This window comes from Triturus cristatus, chromosome 4_1 (genome assembly GCF_964204655.1).
Source record: "Triturus cristatus chromosome 4_1, aTriCri1.1, whole genome shotgun sequence".
Lineage (NCBI taxonomy): Eukaryota > Metazoa > Chordata > Amphibia > Caudata > Salamandridae > Triturus > Triturus cristatus.
In genome coordinates, this window is record NC_140585.1 from 226,021,572 (window position 1) to 226,038,924 (window position 17,353).

Below are 17,353 nucleotides of genomic sequence, written 5' to 3' on the forward strand. Positions count from 1 at the left end.
GTAGCTTTTGCTTCAAGGATGTTGACCAGCTCAGAATAGAACTATTCAATTATTCAGCAAGCGGTATTAGCGACAGCATGGGGGGTGAAGTATTTTCTAACTTTCTGGTTGGAAACGCAGTTCTTGTTCCATATGGGTCACAAACCGTTGATTAGGATCTTACTACCTGGTGGTGCTGGTAGGTTGGCTAGGCTGGCTGTAAGGGTATAGAAGTATTGCTGTATCTTGGAACACAGCCAGGGGTGGAGAAGCTATTAAGCTGATTGTTTGTCTCACCTATCTCTTGAATGGCATTTGGTAGATGGTCCTTCGGTGATGGAAAGGGAGAGTGAAGGGGTTATGGCCTCAGTACAAGATGCTGCAGCTTTGAGTGATGGTGCTATAGTTATCGATGAATTGAAATGTGAAATAGAAGCGGATTGTACACTGAACGAGATGATGCGTCTTGTGGCATTTCGAAGAAGAAGAGCGCAGTCTCACCTTCAGTGAGGCTGTTTGTTAAGGTACTAAATGAAATAACGGTGACCGGTGAAATGCTATTATTGAGGAAAGAAAGATGTGTCCCTCCATTTGGGTTACGCTCTAAACTAATTAGCATAGCGCATGAAGGTCATTTAGGTCAAACTCGTACAAAGAAGAGATGGAAATCTGAGTGGAGGTGGCCAGGGATGGTGTCAGGAGCCACGTCGGAAGACACTGAAGAGGCGCCACCGGAGGTTCCCGTTCCGACCGGCCTCAGGACTACAATTCCCATGAGCCCCGGCCGAGGCGCGTCGATGACGTCAGCGCGACGCGCAAGGAAGGTATTTCCGGGGCTGAACACTCCATGCCGGTGCCGGTTACTCCAGACGCTGAGGAGCACTCGCTGCCAACGGTCCGGTAAGGGTGCAGTAGCACCAAATCTTGGGGTCCCTCGAGTTCTAGTGTGGCAGTGCTTCGCAGTGGAAGCGGCAAAAGTCTTGGTGACGCTTACGCTCCCGTTGGCGGAATCCTTGTCCGGATTCTTGCGGGAGGTAGGCTTGTTTGATTTCTCCTGGGAAGCCCCGGCTGGGGGAATCCTTCCCCGGAGCAGATAGTGGACCGCGCAGTGGCATCTGCCCCGCGGGTCACTTACTACCTACCTGTGATTTACTGGAACGTGTGATTGCAGGAAAACTAATGACATAACAGGCAGAAGCCTTATAGGTGTGAGACGTATCAGACCTTGGGGTGTGACATTATCATTTACCATTGCCAGTGTGAATAGCGCCCGGAGTGGCGTATTGTGTGACATTATCATTTACCATTGCCAGTGTGAATAGCGCCCGGAGAGGCGTATTGTGTGACAATTATCGTTTAAACATTGCCAGTGTGAATAGCGCCCGGAGTGGCGTATGGGGTGATCTAACAGTACCCTGTGAATGTTACACAATTGAAAACTGCTACTTCCAACTGCTGACGAAACAAGCAGACGCCTTTTTTTTCCTTTGCAGGTATACTCATATGTCAAGGGTGCCTTCCCATTATAAGGGTAGACAAGATTGTACATGCCTGATGTTTATGAGTGTTCGTTATACCTAAGTGTTTGTACTTTTGGTTTACAGGTCTCCCTCCCCGCTGTCCCCATCCTTTCCTTCCCCCGCTTGACCACTCCATGGAGTCTGTGACTACAAACCAGACCGTGGTGGTGTCGAGAGGTGGATCATAAAAGCAACGTACGATTCCGAGGATTCAAGGCTGCGACAGATGGATAAGCAAATCACACTGTGGGTGGAGAATTGTGGTATTCGTAAGGCAGGAGAGAAGAGGATGAAGGTGGCTTGTCAGTCGGTCATGAGTCACATTGACGACCCGGGAGACCTTGGCATCATACCCTATGTATGGATTTCGTAGGACCCATGAATTAATTGAGAGTGGATTTAAGGTTTCCTCTAGTGGTCGTGGATGTGTACATCAAGTAGTTAATTTTGTCGTTTTAGAGGTAACCACCCATTCCATAATTTGTCTTCTGAAGGGAATCTTTATCGAACAAGCTTTTCCTTCAGTGTTCATAACAGACAATGGTTCTCAATTAACGTCCAGTGAAATGTAGGACTTTTTGTTGTCTTGTGGAGTCAGACACAAACATACTTCTTTATATAATCCACAAGGCAATGGCATTTGTTGAGGGCGAATAGAAGGGTCAAAGGAACAATACAAATGGTGATGGCGAATGGACAAGAGGTTGAGAAGATGGTTTTGGATATGGTGTGGGCTTATCATTCAACTGAACATAGGAATTCTGGGATGATGCACTTTGAGATGATTCGTGACACAGTACCAGAAGCCAAGTTAGTTCCAGCATAGATGAGAGAATGGTCGCTGCGAGGAGAGAATAGTTTGAAACCCTGTGTAATGGGACAGGGTTGAGTAAGGATTGGTGATCGGGTGAAAATGAAATCAGGGTGGATGGGCAAAGGTCTAAGTTCAGGCGGCCTTTCAAGGTATAACACACAGTAGCATCTCCTATAGAGGAGATGTCCCCTGGGCACAGCTCAAAAAACCACACAAGGGGGTATTCATTAAATCATAATATAGTCCCAATGTTGAAACTTTTTGTAGTATGAATGTTTAATTCACATCATAACTAATATGTTGACAAGTTTTTTCATGAAGACTTTGAGTGTACAAATCATCATCAGACTTCCTTAAGAATTAACAATCCATATGAGAGTAACTCCAATTCACATCAATCCCGATGCATTTCGGGCTATGTAAACGCCCTTCGTCAGGGGAAACCTCTGAAATATAGACCAAAACACAATTCATTCAGGAAGGCGGTCTGACATGACAAGTCAAACAATGTGTAAGAGGTGACCGATCTAGATTGTGGGGATGAAACATGCTTATGCCTGGTGTGTTGAAAGTGAATAGCTGAAACACACCACGAGGTGAAATTACACGGTGAAGTTCGATGTGTGAATACAATACCCACAAAACTATGAGATTATGAAGAGAAATATGAGATTGGTGAAAATGTGCTCAGTGACACCCGAGGAACGTGCTGTCATGAAGTGTGATCTCAATTAAAAAACTCCGCATGACACAAACAATAAAAACGACACAGTCAACAAAAATAAAGAGTGAGAACCAGCTAGGTCAGCTGAATTTATGGCGTGTGTCAAACTAACGTGCTGGAAATGGTGGTCAAACATGGTGCATTCTTACTTGAAAGATGCTGCCATATGCAACACGACCCGCCTGTAAAAATAATAGCCAGATTGAACATTCAAAACAATCGCTAAAAAAGACAGCTGAATGTTTCAGGCGCAATGGCGCAAATCACTCCATACTTACAAAGGGTATGAAATCGGAAAAGTGAACGCGGTGATGTTAGTAAACTGTCTTCTCCCGTGCTTCAGTTAGTTTGCTCAGGGGATGAGCCCGATTACGATAAAGTTAATCTCGCAAGATCACAAAATAACCAAATGGTGAAAGGTAGAAAGCGGACTGCAAATGAGAAATATGTACGCCATGATGGAAAAGGGTAAAACACAATGATGGATCAAATAAAATGTCAAAATATGAGTGGTGACAATGTGACAATAGGGTATTCACAATGAGACAAGCACGTTATATGAAACAGGTTCAAACCTTTGAATGGAAAGCTAGAAAAACAATGCTCGTCATTGTGGGTGTGAAACATGATTAAAAGATCGGTCAATGCAAACAATATACCATGAATAAGTGCCTGTATACACATTGCGCATATAAAAAAACAATTCAGATAGAATTAATGCATCAGTTCTTACAACGCAAATTCTTATAGTTAACAAAGAAATTCCATCCTGTCATTAAACCTATTCGGTTACATCGTACACAAGAACCGGATCCAATGGTTCTCTCTTTCTTATAATCTGTTCTTATTGTTCCAACCTTCTCTTTTTCAATTACTTCTAGGACAAAATATTTAAGTTGGCTAATGTTGTGTTTTTTCTCCAAAAAGTGTGAAGCCACTGTCGATTTAAGATTCTTGGTCCTGATGTTACTTTTGTGCTCTATGATCCGGGTGCGGATCTTTTTTTCTGTGTGTCCAACATAACTTAAGCCACATGGACATTTGAGAAGATAAATCACATTAGAAGTGTTGCATGTGGCGTTTACCCAAAGTTTAATCTTTGTGCCTTTCATAGGATGATTGATGACATTACCAGGTATAGAGTTGTGGTAGTTACTACAATTGTAACAAGGTTGTAGGCCTTTGTAAGAGACCGTGTCAGTGTCGTTCGGTGTTTTCGTTAACAGTTCTTTGAGATTGTGGCCTCGTGCGTAAGCGAAAATAGGTTTTTGTTCTAACAAACCTTTAAAATCCGGTTCTAAACTCAACATTGCCCAATGTTTCAAAATGATGTTGCGATAGCGATTAGTAGTTGTAGAATATTTAGAGACTAAAACTTCCCGGTTTGAGTCTTTCTTACCCTTCACAGACAAGTCTTTTCTGTTGATTTTTGCACATCTGTTTCTGGCTGGCTGTAATATCTCATCAGGATATCCTCTTTTTTTGAATCTATTGAGCATAGTCTCAATTTGTCTGGTACATTCTTCTGGGTCCGATACTATAGGTTTCACACGACGTAACTGAGAAAATGGCAAATTGGTTTTCAAACTTGTTTTGTGAAAACTGTTGTAGTGCAATATACTGTTACGATCAGTGTTTTTTCGAAAGATGTTAGTCATCAATTTTCCTTGTTTGATCAGAATCTGGACATCTAAAAAGTTAATCTGCTCCTTATGTACTTCAGATGTAAATTGAATGCGACCATCTATTTCGTTCAAATGCACAAGAGATTGTTTCAAAGTGTCGAGTGGACCAGACCACACAATAAAGATGTCATCTATGAATCTTATGAACATTTTTTTGTGCTGTAGCCAAATGGGGGTGTTTAAAATATGTTGTTCCTCAAAATAATGCATGAGCAGATTAGCATACGATGGGGCAGCACAATTGCCCACCGAAGTTCCGCTGAGTTGAAGAAACCACTTACCATCCTATTTAAAACAACTCTGATAGAGAGTGAGCATCAAGAGTTCCATAATGAATACTTGTAGATTAGTTTCTAGTGTGGAGTCCAATAGAGTTCGTTCAATGGCCTCTATTCTAGATCATGTGGAATAGAGGTGTACAGTGATTTCACATCCACTGTGCACAACCAGAGCTCCTCTTCAGGTGAAAGGTGGAGTTGATTGATTTTCGTGATCAAATCTGTAGTGTCACGAATGTAGGTGCTTGTTTTCATGACAAAAGGCTGAAGATATTTATCGATAAATTTCCCTATCGGCTCATGAATGCTGCCCCTGGTAGAAACGATGGGTCTGAAGGGTGGTTTAAATAGATCCTTATGGACTTTGGGAAGCATGTAAAGTGAAGGTGACCTCGGATTTTCTTGTATTAAAAATCCTTTTGTTCTTTCTGTGATAATCCCATTGTCCACTGCTTTTTGAACTATGGTCATGAGAATGGTGACAAAATTTTGGGTCGGGTTTTGATCAAGCAAAGCATAGGTGTTGGTATCAGAAACATGTGCCGTGACTTGTTCATAATAAAAGTTGCTATCCATAATCACCAGGGCACCGCCCTTGTCAGTATTCTGACAAACTATATCTTTATTGTTTGACAAATTTTTTAGTATGCTCTTGTCTTTCACAGTGAGGTTTGAGTGTTTCGACTTCTGTTGAAATTTGAGTGATAAGTCATGCTTTACTAAGTTTTCGAAAGTGTCCATTGTTTTATGGCTCACCGGGGCCAAAAATGTACTGCGGGGTCGCAATCCTTTCAAAACAGACTCTTCATCTTTCTCTGTTACTTGAACCACATTTTCAAAGTAATTTCTCAATCGCAAGTGTCTCATGAACTTGAAAAAACGGATTTCAAGTTCCAGAGTGTTGGTGGTGGTGATGGTTGGAACGAAAGATTGACCTTTCTGTAAAGTGAGAATTTCATGAGTAGTAAGTTCATACGATGAAATATTGATCACTAGGTTGTCATAATCTATTATTTCTTCCTTCTGCTTTTCTTGTCGGTTTTTGGTCCGGTTTGCTCTTTGTCGGTGTCTTTTTCTGTTGCTCCTTCTGGGTCATCCTGATTTCCTGAGCCTTCCTCTAAAAAACGTACCGCAGATGTAGATGTTGAAGTCATGTTGTTGGTAGGAATGATGGTGGTAACTGTTGTGCGAGGCGTACGTGAATCACTGTAAGAAGATGATGTTTCTGTTTCAGTGTTGGAATTGTAAGATCGATTTTGTCTGCGGTGGGCGTACACTTCTGCCCAAGTGTAAACCTCTCCGAGTTTGTAATCAATAGTGTCGCGTTTGAATTTGCGAATTTTGCGTTCTTGTATTTCTTGGGTGTATTTATTTAATTGTACATTGATGTCATCCAAAGTTTTAGAAAGGTCCGCAGATTCCATAATGTCAACTAGTTCAGATTTTTTTTCCAGCTATTTCTGTTGATAGTTCAAGTACTCTTGACAGTTCCTCTATGATTAACAAAATTAGATCTAAAGAACATTTATTGAGGATAGCGTACCATTTTTCAATAAAACATGGATTGTTCTTGCAGAGTAATGGTTTGAGTAGTACTCCTAATCCTTTTGGGATACGTTGAGCACGATGGTACCTTACGAGCGTACTGGCATGTAGCCTTTGGTTGGATTCTTTTTTCAAGAGATATAATAGTTGTTTGATGTTACTTTTCTTGTTTCTCATGTTGGATATCGGAGTGATGTCTTCCTGAATAAGTGCATAAATTTTAGTAGCATCAGTATCTGTAAAGGTAAGTGTATCTGCTCTGAGGTCTGTAAGATTGGTAATCTCTTCGTAAGCCATGATTTTAGTTCAAATGTTGTTGGAAACAAAATTGTTTTAAGGGTGTGCCGTGTCTCAGGACAGAAGTAAAAGTCAAAAACAAATGATAAGGACACGCACTACCTAAGGTCATCAAAACTTACCACTATTCAGGGGTAATTGAGAATGGGGAGAAACAATCTTAGGAGAGTGGTTTTGTACCAGAAGGGAAGGGAATGCAAGTGGGTGAGGAAATGAGTAGTAGGTTGATGTTTTGCTTCCCAGTGTGAGGGTGGAGGACATACCAGCTCAGGCAGGAGAGATTTCCAGGAAGCTGAAAACCAAGGCGAGACAAGGAATGAAAAATTTTCTAGCTATCGTAACGGAAAGTTTCAATTCTATTAAGGACTCGGAGGCCAGGATTATGCTATCTCTCTTTGCTTTATTCTCAATAGCAGCCATTTAAAAAACTTCATACCAAAACCACATTTCCCAGACACCCTCGGGAAAGTGGTTACCAAAATAAGAAAGAGGAGACAACATATCCCTCAGTCCACTCAACCAATCCAGGAGCTGGATCCATGCCATAGTCCCTCATCAACCCCTTGCTCTTCCTCTTTCTTTGCGCAAGTACACTATTAGATTGTCTTTAGCCGTCCTGTTTCCCGGCATTGGAACCTGGAACCAAATGGCAAAATTACCACTAGAAGACCAAGTCAAGGCAATAACCTGCAAGCAAGGGTATCGAACATATCACTAGACAAGAACATGTTGCATCCAAGAACAAAAGAGCCCTAAGGATTCTCACTCGCATAAAACAATGCAGGAAATAGCAACGTAGAGCAACTGAAAAAAACAAGTCAAAATGGGTACTTACTCTCAACGGGCGGGATGTCTCGTAGAGCCATGGGTGGGATAATACTTGCCTCAGAGTCCTTAATAGAATTGAAACTTTCCGTTACGATAGCTAGGACATTTTTCATTCTATGTCAGGACCGGAGGCTTCAGATTATGCTAGTTTAAAGCTTACTTACCACCAAGTGAGCCATATCAATAATCGGCTTAAAATAAAACCTTTTAAAAGGTGGAGTCGGAGGACCAATTTGCTGCATTCATAATGTCCTCTAGACATGCTCCAAGTGTGAACGCTTTGGAAGCCATTGCTCCCAGAGCCGAATGAGCACCAAACTGGCGAAGGCTAATGCCCGCCTCCTGCATAACCCAACGCGCTATAGTCGGGGAGGAAACCGCCTTGTGTGGTTTTCTGGAGAGCAATCAAAAGTTGTCTCTCTCCTGGAGGTCTGAGCTCCAAAGACATGTCCTCATATGCTTTTAAACAGCGCACCACACAAAGCTTAGGAGAGTCTGGAAATGCTGGGTACTCAATCACTTTAGTATGACTCTTAGTTCTACGTCTGATGGCGAAAGACACCCCCGAAGGAGAAAAAACTCTGCCTTTAATATCCAGGGCACGCACATCAGAAACCCTTCTGCATGAAACCTGACAAAGGAGCATAGCTAGCTGATAACTCTTTTCTTGACAAATACTCATTAGCCTGCCAGGACAAAAACAGATTAAGCACCCTATTCACATCCCACAGCTCCGAGTACTGTGGTTCTGGGGGAAGTGATGAACGGAGGTCTCGCAGTGGCCGGCAAACAAACGGGTGTGCTCCTACAGGTTTGCCTTGGACCGGGGCATGCCCCGCTGAAATCGCGTACTGAAAGGTGTTCACAGAACGGTAGGCTAGGCCTTGCTGGGCCAAACTCGCCCAAAAAATCAGAACCTGAACTACATCTGAGCCCACGGGATCACAACCCCGTCACATACACCAACCACATCATCGCCTCCAGGCAGATCGATACCGCTTAATGGTACTGCCTGCTTAGGCCTTGAACAAGAGGTTCTCCGCGTATTCTGAAAGGCCTGGGAGCGACCATCTGTCCCTGTAATCCTCCACGCCATAAGGCACAGAGATCCGTTGAGCAACATCTGGTGAGGAAGCCGATCTGGGCTGAGAAGAAGATCTGGAAAGTGGGGGAGTCGGATTGGAAAATACCAAGAAAGTTCCAGAAGAACTGGAAACCAAATTTGCGACCTCCAGATGGGAGTGATGAGAACCACACTCGCTTATTGCCTTCTGACATGGGCTGTCACTCGGATGATCATCGCGAAGGGCGGGAACGCATAGGGCTGCTCCTGCGTCCAATCCTGCAGGAAGGCATCTGTGGCCACTGCCAAAGGATCTGGCCTCCAGCTAAAAAACCGAGGAAACTGATAATCCAGTCTGGAGACAAAAAGATCCACTGAAAAAGGACCCCAAAGGTCCTGCACCAGAGAAAAAACATGTAATTTCCAAAGGCCGGAGTCTCTGAAATGACGAGACTGCCAATCCGCCACCAGGTTCTCCCGACCGGGAAGGTATTCCGCCGAAAGTGAAATGTGGTGGTCGAGGCAAAATTGCCACAGATTTGTCATAAGATCCGAAAGCACCCTGGAGCAAGTGCCGCCTAGGTGGTTGGTGTACCTCACCGCCAATATAGTGTCCATTTTTAACAGGACACAGGACTGGATCCGATCCTTGGTCCAACAATGCACTGCGAAGGAACCCGCCAGGAGCTCGAGACAATTGATGTGCAAGGCTTGCTCCTGGGGAGACCATGAACCTCCTGTGGAAAAATGTCCACACCTGGCACCCCAGCCTGATCTGCTGGCGTCTGAGAGAGCCACCACCGAACTCAGTGTTGTGCTTCCTCTGACAGGGTAACTCGATGGGAATAAGGGACTCCTCTGCGAAGATGTTTCGCCTTGAGGCGCTGCAGAGCCTGGTAATGTAACAGACCTGCAAAAACTGCCTGGATGGAGGCCGTGAGAAACCCTACTATGCGGGCAATCTGCCGAAGAGGAACCGTTCCTTTGGCCAAGGTGCGCCGCAGTTCGTGACGTATCTTTGTCAGTTTCCGTGGTGGTAGGCTGAGTGTTGCCTCTATGGAATTTATGACAAACCCTAAGAATATGACCTTCGGGCTGGAACCAACAGAGATTTCTTGGTGTTTATTACAAACCCCAAGCCTTCCAGAAGACGGACAGCTTCCTGCAACTGGTCTCGAAGGACCGGTGGGTCTTGAGCTAACAAAAGCATGTCGTCTAAATACACAATTAACCTGGTCCCACGCACTCTCAGGAATTCCACTACCGGCTTGCGCACCTTCGTGAAACACCAAGGAGCGGAGGAGAGCACGAAAGGAAGTGTGGTGAACTGATGCACTTGATGCCGCCACAGAAACTGAAGAAACCTTCTGTGAGGATGAAAAATAGGAATGGCCAAGTAGGCATCCTTTAAACCCAACCGAACCATCCAGTTTGCCGGACGCAGTACGTCCCGTAAAAGGTGAATACACTCCATCTTGAAATGGCGATAAACTAGCCATTTGTTGAATTTGTGGAGGTTTAGGACCGGACGCTGTCCCCCATCTGTTTTGTCCACTACGAACATGTTGCTGAGGAAAACCTGCGGGTGTAAGATGGTGTGACATATAGCTCATTTGCTTAAGAGTGCAGAGACCTCTGCATCTACCAGCTCCTCTTCCTGGCGCGAAAAACAGATGGGACAGGGCGGGAATGTCTGTTTGTGTTCGCCGCAAAACTCGATCTGAAAACCGTGGACCGTTTGCAACACCCAAGCATCGGACGTGACTGCCATCCACGCATGCAGAAACTCGGCCAACCGGTCACCCACTCTCACCAGAGAATCGGTCAAAACACTTACTGGTCTTAGAGGAATTATCTCCTCCACGGAAGCCATGACCTCTGGAACGCCTTCCTCGTAAGGGGAAGAAATTGTTGTACTGTGGCTGGTTCTGGAAGTGACCTTGCCTGGAGCCTTGCTCCCTGGAGTTCTGGGGGGCCTGGCCGGTCGAGCATCCCCTTCCTCGACCGGCCCCATGGAAAACCCGGCAGGAGAAAACCTTTTATATTGAAGTCTGGGCTTTGTCAAGCGACGTGAACATGTTCACGAACTTGCCCAGCTCTTTAATGAATGGCTCTCCAAACAAACCTCCCTGGGCCACTGCCCTCGCCTCGGGGTCAGCTAAACCCCCTAACTTGGGGTCCACCTTTATTAAAAAGGACCTCCTGCGCTCTGTTGAAAGCGCACAATTGGCGTTACCGAGGAACACCACAGTGCGCTGGGCCCAACCTGAGAGGGCCTCTGGAGAAATCTGAGAAATTTAGGGTCCTTTATAAATTTCGCAAGGAAGGTGGCCATTCTGGGATCCAGTTCCAGTGTTTGCACAACCTTCCCGTCAAGGGAGGCGCGAGGGCACTCAGAACGAAGACGGCTACAGGCTTCCTTGCCCATGGGGGTGCGGATACTGCTCGCCACGTAGCCGGCCACCTTTGCCGAATGGGTCCATTCATAGGACCGGGGGTGCATTAACAACTCCGGGTCTAGCATATCTGTCCCGGTACTGGGCCCCCGAGGCTCTGTGAAGCCCGTTGACGTAGCCATACGCCATGGCCTTGAAGGGCAGGGCTCCTCCTCCGTATCTAGCTGGGTATCATCCCCAAACCCCTGGCAAGGACTGGGAGGACTAGCAGGAATAGGAGAAGGGGAAGGGTCTACAGGGAGTGGCTGGGGCGGCTTCTGAGCTAAGAAGGCCGCTCATAGACGCTCAAACGCATCTTGATCGACCCTGTCCACCTTGGGACGTTTCGCAGGCACTGGGTCACTCTCATTCGCCCTTTGAGGGGTGCAGGGGATAGCGGGCGTGGGGGGTGGGGCGGACACAGTAGGTGCTGGCGGGCCCTCTTAGTGCAAAACTGTTCCAGCTTTTGGGTTAAACGGTCCTCCATAGGGGCCATGACTTCCTCTACGGCCATATAGATTGACGCGTCAACAGCGTCATAGAAGTCATCATCCCAGGGTGACTGGGCTAGGGGATCCTCCTTTCAACTCATGTCCGCCTGCTTCGACATGAGGGTGAGTGATACACTCTGGCACTGGACTTAAACACAATAGTGTGCCAGCTACACCTCCACTGCAGAGTATGCTGCTTAATAAATGCTGGGGACCAGCAGATTAACACAGGGGCACAGCCACAGAATAGAACACCAGAGGTGCAAAGAAACACCTCAGGGACACCACCCTGCTGATAAAGAACAAACAGGCTTACTGAACGATTCTAATGGCAGTATAAACGCACCCTGGGACTTGTCCCTGCAGGCCCTTATTCAGCCTGCTATGAAAAAATGTCCAGCAAAAGCTACACCAATTATACCCTGCACGGGCGTCAATCAAGAAAAAACACACTCACACCGACCCAGAGCAAGCTCAGAGTGTCAAATGGGGCAAGAGCAGAGCTCTACTGACCCTCCTCTGAGGTTGTAAGTCTCCAGGGGCTGCGAGGCTTCAGGCAATGGCGGACGGAAAGCGAGCGCTGTGACGGATTTGAATTCCGCTAACCGTTGCCATAGAGACGCTGACGCACCACTGAAAAATCAAAGGCGTCACAGCGCCCCAGCGGCCAGAGGTGGAGGCCGCGCCTCGCCGCAGGGGACTTGGGACGGTCCCGCGTAGGCCCTAGAAAGGACCTGCACGCCGCGACAAAGACAGCTAGCGCGAGAGCAAGCGAAAAGCAAATGGGCAGGAAAGTCCTTTGCGCGCTAGCCCCGGGCGACACGCAGCACTGGAGGGGTTCGCCTGAAGCGGTGCGAGGAACGCCGGCAGCCGAGGTAAACAAACCCAGCAATTAATTGTAACACCGCAAATATCAAAAGACACATAAATACGTAATGAGAAGCAATAGCAGTGGCGGGAGGCAGAAAACGCGGTACTGCGACTGCTAAACAATTTTAAACTGCTCAGAGAAATTTCATACGGGGAAAGAAAAAAACACTTAGCTCATGGCTGCGTAGCAGCAAAGAAAGAGGAAGAGAAAGGGGTTGACGAGGGACTATGGCATGGTTCGAGCGCCTGGATTGGTTGATTGGACTGAGGGATATGTTGTCCCTTCTTTCTTTTTTTGGTAAAAACTTTCCCGAGGGTGTTTGGGAAATGTGGTTTTGGTTTGAAGTTTTTAAAATGGCTGCTATTGAGAATAAAGCAAAGAGAGATAGCATAATCCACCTGCATTTTTACTTGATTAACCACAGTAAGAATTTTCTGTTTATTTTACCAAATGGTATGCTGTTATTTGTTTGAGTTATAACAAGGGAGATGTGTCATATTGGATAGATCTGGTGGAATTAGAATGTTTGGGGGATTCTTTGTTGTTTTATGAGGGGCCATTGTGAGCTAGCCAGGTGGTAGCTGGCTGGCGAGGACTACTCTCTTGTTGTAGTGTCTTATTAAATTATATTTAAATTAATTTTCGTGTGAAGAGTCGTGCTTCGCAACACATCCCATCAAGGAGATTACAGTCTACCACCAAACAGAAACTTGTAATTGCAACATGGCTAGCGTTGTTTGAGCCGTCAGGCTTCATGCATTAAACAAAAACTGGAAACAGTCTCCCTCCACAAGAACTATGAAGGCTAGGTGGATCAAAGTTTTTTTAGTCACAACCTACACTGACATCAGTGGAAATGTGATGAAGTTTCAAAGTTTTATTTCCAAACATTTGCTTGAAAATTAGGACTTTTGCACCAATTTATGGACCAAAAATTAAATGTGTGGAGAAAAGGTTTTCATTGGTTAAATTAGCATGATAATGATCTTACAATGTGGTGAAAATTACATCACAATGTGCAAAAAAACACATCACATGGGCAAAAGTGAGCTTAAACCAGGAAGCTGTAAAACTTCACTGGCAGAAAAACAAACTTTATTCACCATAATCAAAACACAACCTTACACTTCCAAAGAACAACACTCTGCATGTATGCTCCTGGCAATATTGTGTTTTCAATACAACTGATCACAGGGTACAACTCCGCAAAAAGTGTTTTGATTATTCACTGAGGGTCTAAGCACCATACAAACTATCTACATGGAATAAAAAGTAATCAATCAATACTGATGTTACAAGATACAAAATTAACATTACAAGACAGGCTAAGATAGGCTAACATTTGCTCTTTAGTCACAGGAAACCGCTGGATTATAAATGCGGCTAGGGATATTTATATGTTTTGTAGACAGCGCATGAGGTTTTGAGTAAACATACGCATTCTCCACAGACAACCGATGAGGTAACACTAACTAGAATACCTTTTACATATTCTCTTTAGTTTGAGAGTTTATTCTTATCTAGAATATCTGCATACCATTTTTCACAGACTGCAACTGAGGATATATTCTAAATAGAATACCTTCACATATATTCTCGTTTAACCGTATAAAACGCTATACTCTGGCTAGATATTTTCAAACATATTTTCTGCAAACAGACAGAGAGCTTAGACTTGCCTACCATCTAATACATTCTCCACAGGCAGAGAATGAGGTACGGATATATCTAGACATCTTTCAATACATTCTTTACAGAAAGGGAGTGAGTGTAGGTTCGCCCAAATATCCTCAAATACCTTCTCTACAGACCGTGAGAGGGGTTAGATCCTAGCTAGATATCTTTCAATATATTATCTACAGACGGAGAGTGATCATGTGCTTTACCTAGAGATTACTCAAATTCTCTATAAGCGGGGAGGGAGCTTATTCTCTACCCAGATATCTTTCAATACATTCCCTACGGACAAGGAGTGAGCTTAGGGTCTACCTAGACATTTTTTAATGCATTCTGTACAGACCGAGTGTAGTTATAATCTACCTCAAATGCATTCTCTACAAAGAGGAATGAGGTGAAAATCCAGCTAGAGAGCCTACATTACATTCTCTACCTACGTGTGAGGTTCGAATCTACTTAGGCATTGCTCAATACATTCACTACAAACAGAGTGAGGTTAGAATCTACCTAGATAACTTAAAATGTATTTTCTACAGACAGGTAATAAGGTTGTACTCTAGAAAATCATCATATATATTCTCCTTAAGCAGTGTGTGAACATAAACTGAGAATATATTAAAATGCATTCTCTAAAACCGGTGAGTTAGGTCAGACTTTACACGGAATGTCTTCAAATATATTCTGCACAGCCAACAGGTGAGTTTACACTCCATCTAAAATAGCTTTGTATACTTCCTCATAAGACAGTGTTGATATGCTTAAACTATCTTTGTGGACATTTTCCTCTGGCAATGCAAGGTCATCCTCTCCATAGGAGAACTTCATATACTTTTGCCATACCCAGGTGGGTTTATACTCTATTTAGAATATTTTCGAATATATTCTCCATACACAAATTGTAAGGTTAAACCCTACTCATAATCATATATATTCTACAGTATGTAAGGTTATACCTTCTCTAGAAAATGTTTATAGGTATTCAACAAACACTGTATGGGTTTACAACCTACCTAAAATATCTTTACCTACGTTTTCAGAGGGGAGAATGGGTTATACTCTATTTAGAATACTTTTACATTCTCCACAGACAGAATGTGAGGTAAGTCTCTACTTGGAATATTTTCTTATACAAGATCCATAGACAACATGTGAGGTTCTACTCCATTTACAATATTTTTATGCATATTCTCCAGTGTATCAATATTATAATATCTCTAGAATAAGTTCATATATATCTCACATAATAAGCGTGGATTTCATATTCCACGCAAAATATATTTATTCGATCGATCTCTCGATCGATCTCTCGATCGATCTCTCTCTCTCGATCTCTCTCGATCTCTCGATCTCGATCTCTCTCTCTATATATATATATATATATATATATATATATATATATATATATATATATAGAGAGAGAGAGACAGATGTATACTCTCAGGCAGAAGGAGAGGTTATGCACCGTTTAGAATATCTTCCTAAATACTGTCGACAGACAGCATGCATGGTTATACTCGGAATGTCTTTATATGCATTCTCAACAGACAGGAAGTTAGGCAATTCTTTAATTAGAATATCTTCAGATAAATTCTCAACAGACAGCATGTGAGATCATACTGTACCTAGAATATCTTCATATACATTCTCCTCAGAAAGAGTTCGTGTGAGAATCTTGTTCTGCGTGCTCCAACCAGCTCGATGATTCTCCAGTGCGGACTGCGGTAAATCTTCAAACTCGTATGACTTTCTAACACCCAACCATTTAGAAATGGGGAAAAAACACAGATTTAACAAAATATAATCAATTGTTCTTGCTTCATACACTTCCTACTGCTTGGCCCATTGCAAAATATTGCCTAGTCATGGTTGTTGTCTGTAAAGAACTCTCGGTAGACTCGAGGATTAAGTGAGAACAAGTTCTTTAATGAATTCACCAACACAGGCTCCACAGGAGGCAGAGCGCAAGGTAAGCGGCTACTCCGAGAGTCATCAGCTGTCAACGCGTCAAAGTGCCAGTTGACAGCTGGTGACAGCACAGGCGGTACGGTGTCCACGTAGGGACAATAGAAAGCACTGACACATATGGTGTTGCTTCATACATTTCCTACTGCTTGGCCCATTGCAAAATATTGCCTAGTCATGGTTGTCGTCTTTCTTACGGGAAAAGGAACTATACAAATTGCATAAATGCTTTTTTTGCCTGGGTAAGTTTGCAACTCCTGCGTCTCTGCTTTTTTTCATCTTGCTTTAAACTTTGAGACCTCATCAAGCAAGTTGACCACTGCTTCAGAGTTATACATATATGTAATGAAACAAAACATCTAATTACTGGAAAACGGATCGATGCCCAAAGGGCATTAAAAAGGTTATTCAAGTAAGTATTAGTTAACAATTGCATTGATAGAACCAATATATCTATATCTTATGTCGAGTAACGGGAGCTTATAAAGGCTGAAAAAGTTCAGCTCAGTCAAAATCAAGCCATTCATCAATAAATTTAAGCCTTAGCCGACTAATAAGGAATATGCTACTTACCAGTATGCATCTGTTCTTGGCATGTAGAGCTGCAGAGTTGTACACTTAGCATAGGTCGCCATCTGGTGTTGGGCCCGGATGCTTGCAGTTTGTTTTTCTTCTTGGACCGTCTTTGGAAGTCACGAGTTTGGTGACTCCTCCTTCGGTCCGTACTGCGCATGGGCTTCGGCTCCATCCTCAGATTGTTTTTCGCCAACAGGGAAATGATGGAGCGTAGTAATAACAGTGAGAAACCCATGTGTGTTGTATCTAAATAAGATGGACTGGAACGGATACAGGTAGCCGGGGAGGCGGGTGGGCGTGTACAACTCTGCAGCTCTACATGCCAAGAACAGATGCATACTGGTAAGTAGCATATTCCGTTCGAGGCATATGAGCTGCAGATTGTACACTTAGCATAGATTATATAGCAGTACCCAACCTTAGCGGCGACCACCGGTATCCGTTGCAGCTGTTTGAAAGAGTGTTTTTAGTACAGCCTGGCCCACCCTAGCTTGCTGCTGGGAATGCACATCTACACAGTAGTGTTTTGTGAATGTGTGCGGTGTAGACCATGTGGCTGCCTTGCATATGTCATCTAAGGGTATATTCCCTAGAAAAGCCATAGAAGC

At 44.0% G+C, this 17,353-nt stretch overlaps 1 protein-coding gene across 3 annotated transcripts in view; it reads right to left on the reverse strand.

Moving 5' to 3' along the window:
• The window catches only part of DENND2A (DENN domain containing 2A), a 398,086-nt gene that overhangs the window by 193,751 nt on the left and 186,982 nt on the right, over positions 1 to 17,353 (reverse strand). For all 3 annotated transcript variants that reach the window (XM_085651922.1, XM_085651923.1, XM_085651920.1), the window contains one exon: positions 15,830 to 15,954. In XM_085651922.1, coding sequence (XP_085508048.1) covers positions 15,830 to 15,954 — 125 coding nt within the window. The remainder of the gene's footprint in view (positions 1 to 15,829; positions 15,955 to 17,353) is intronic.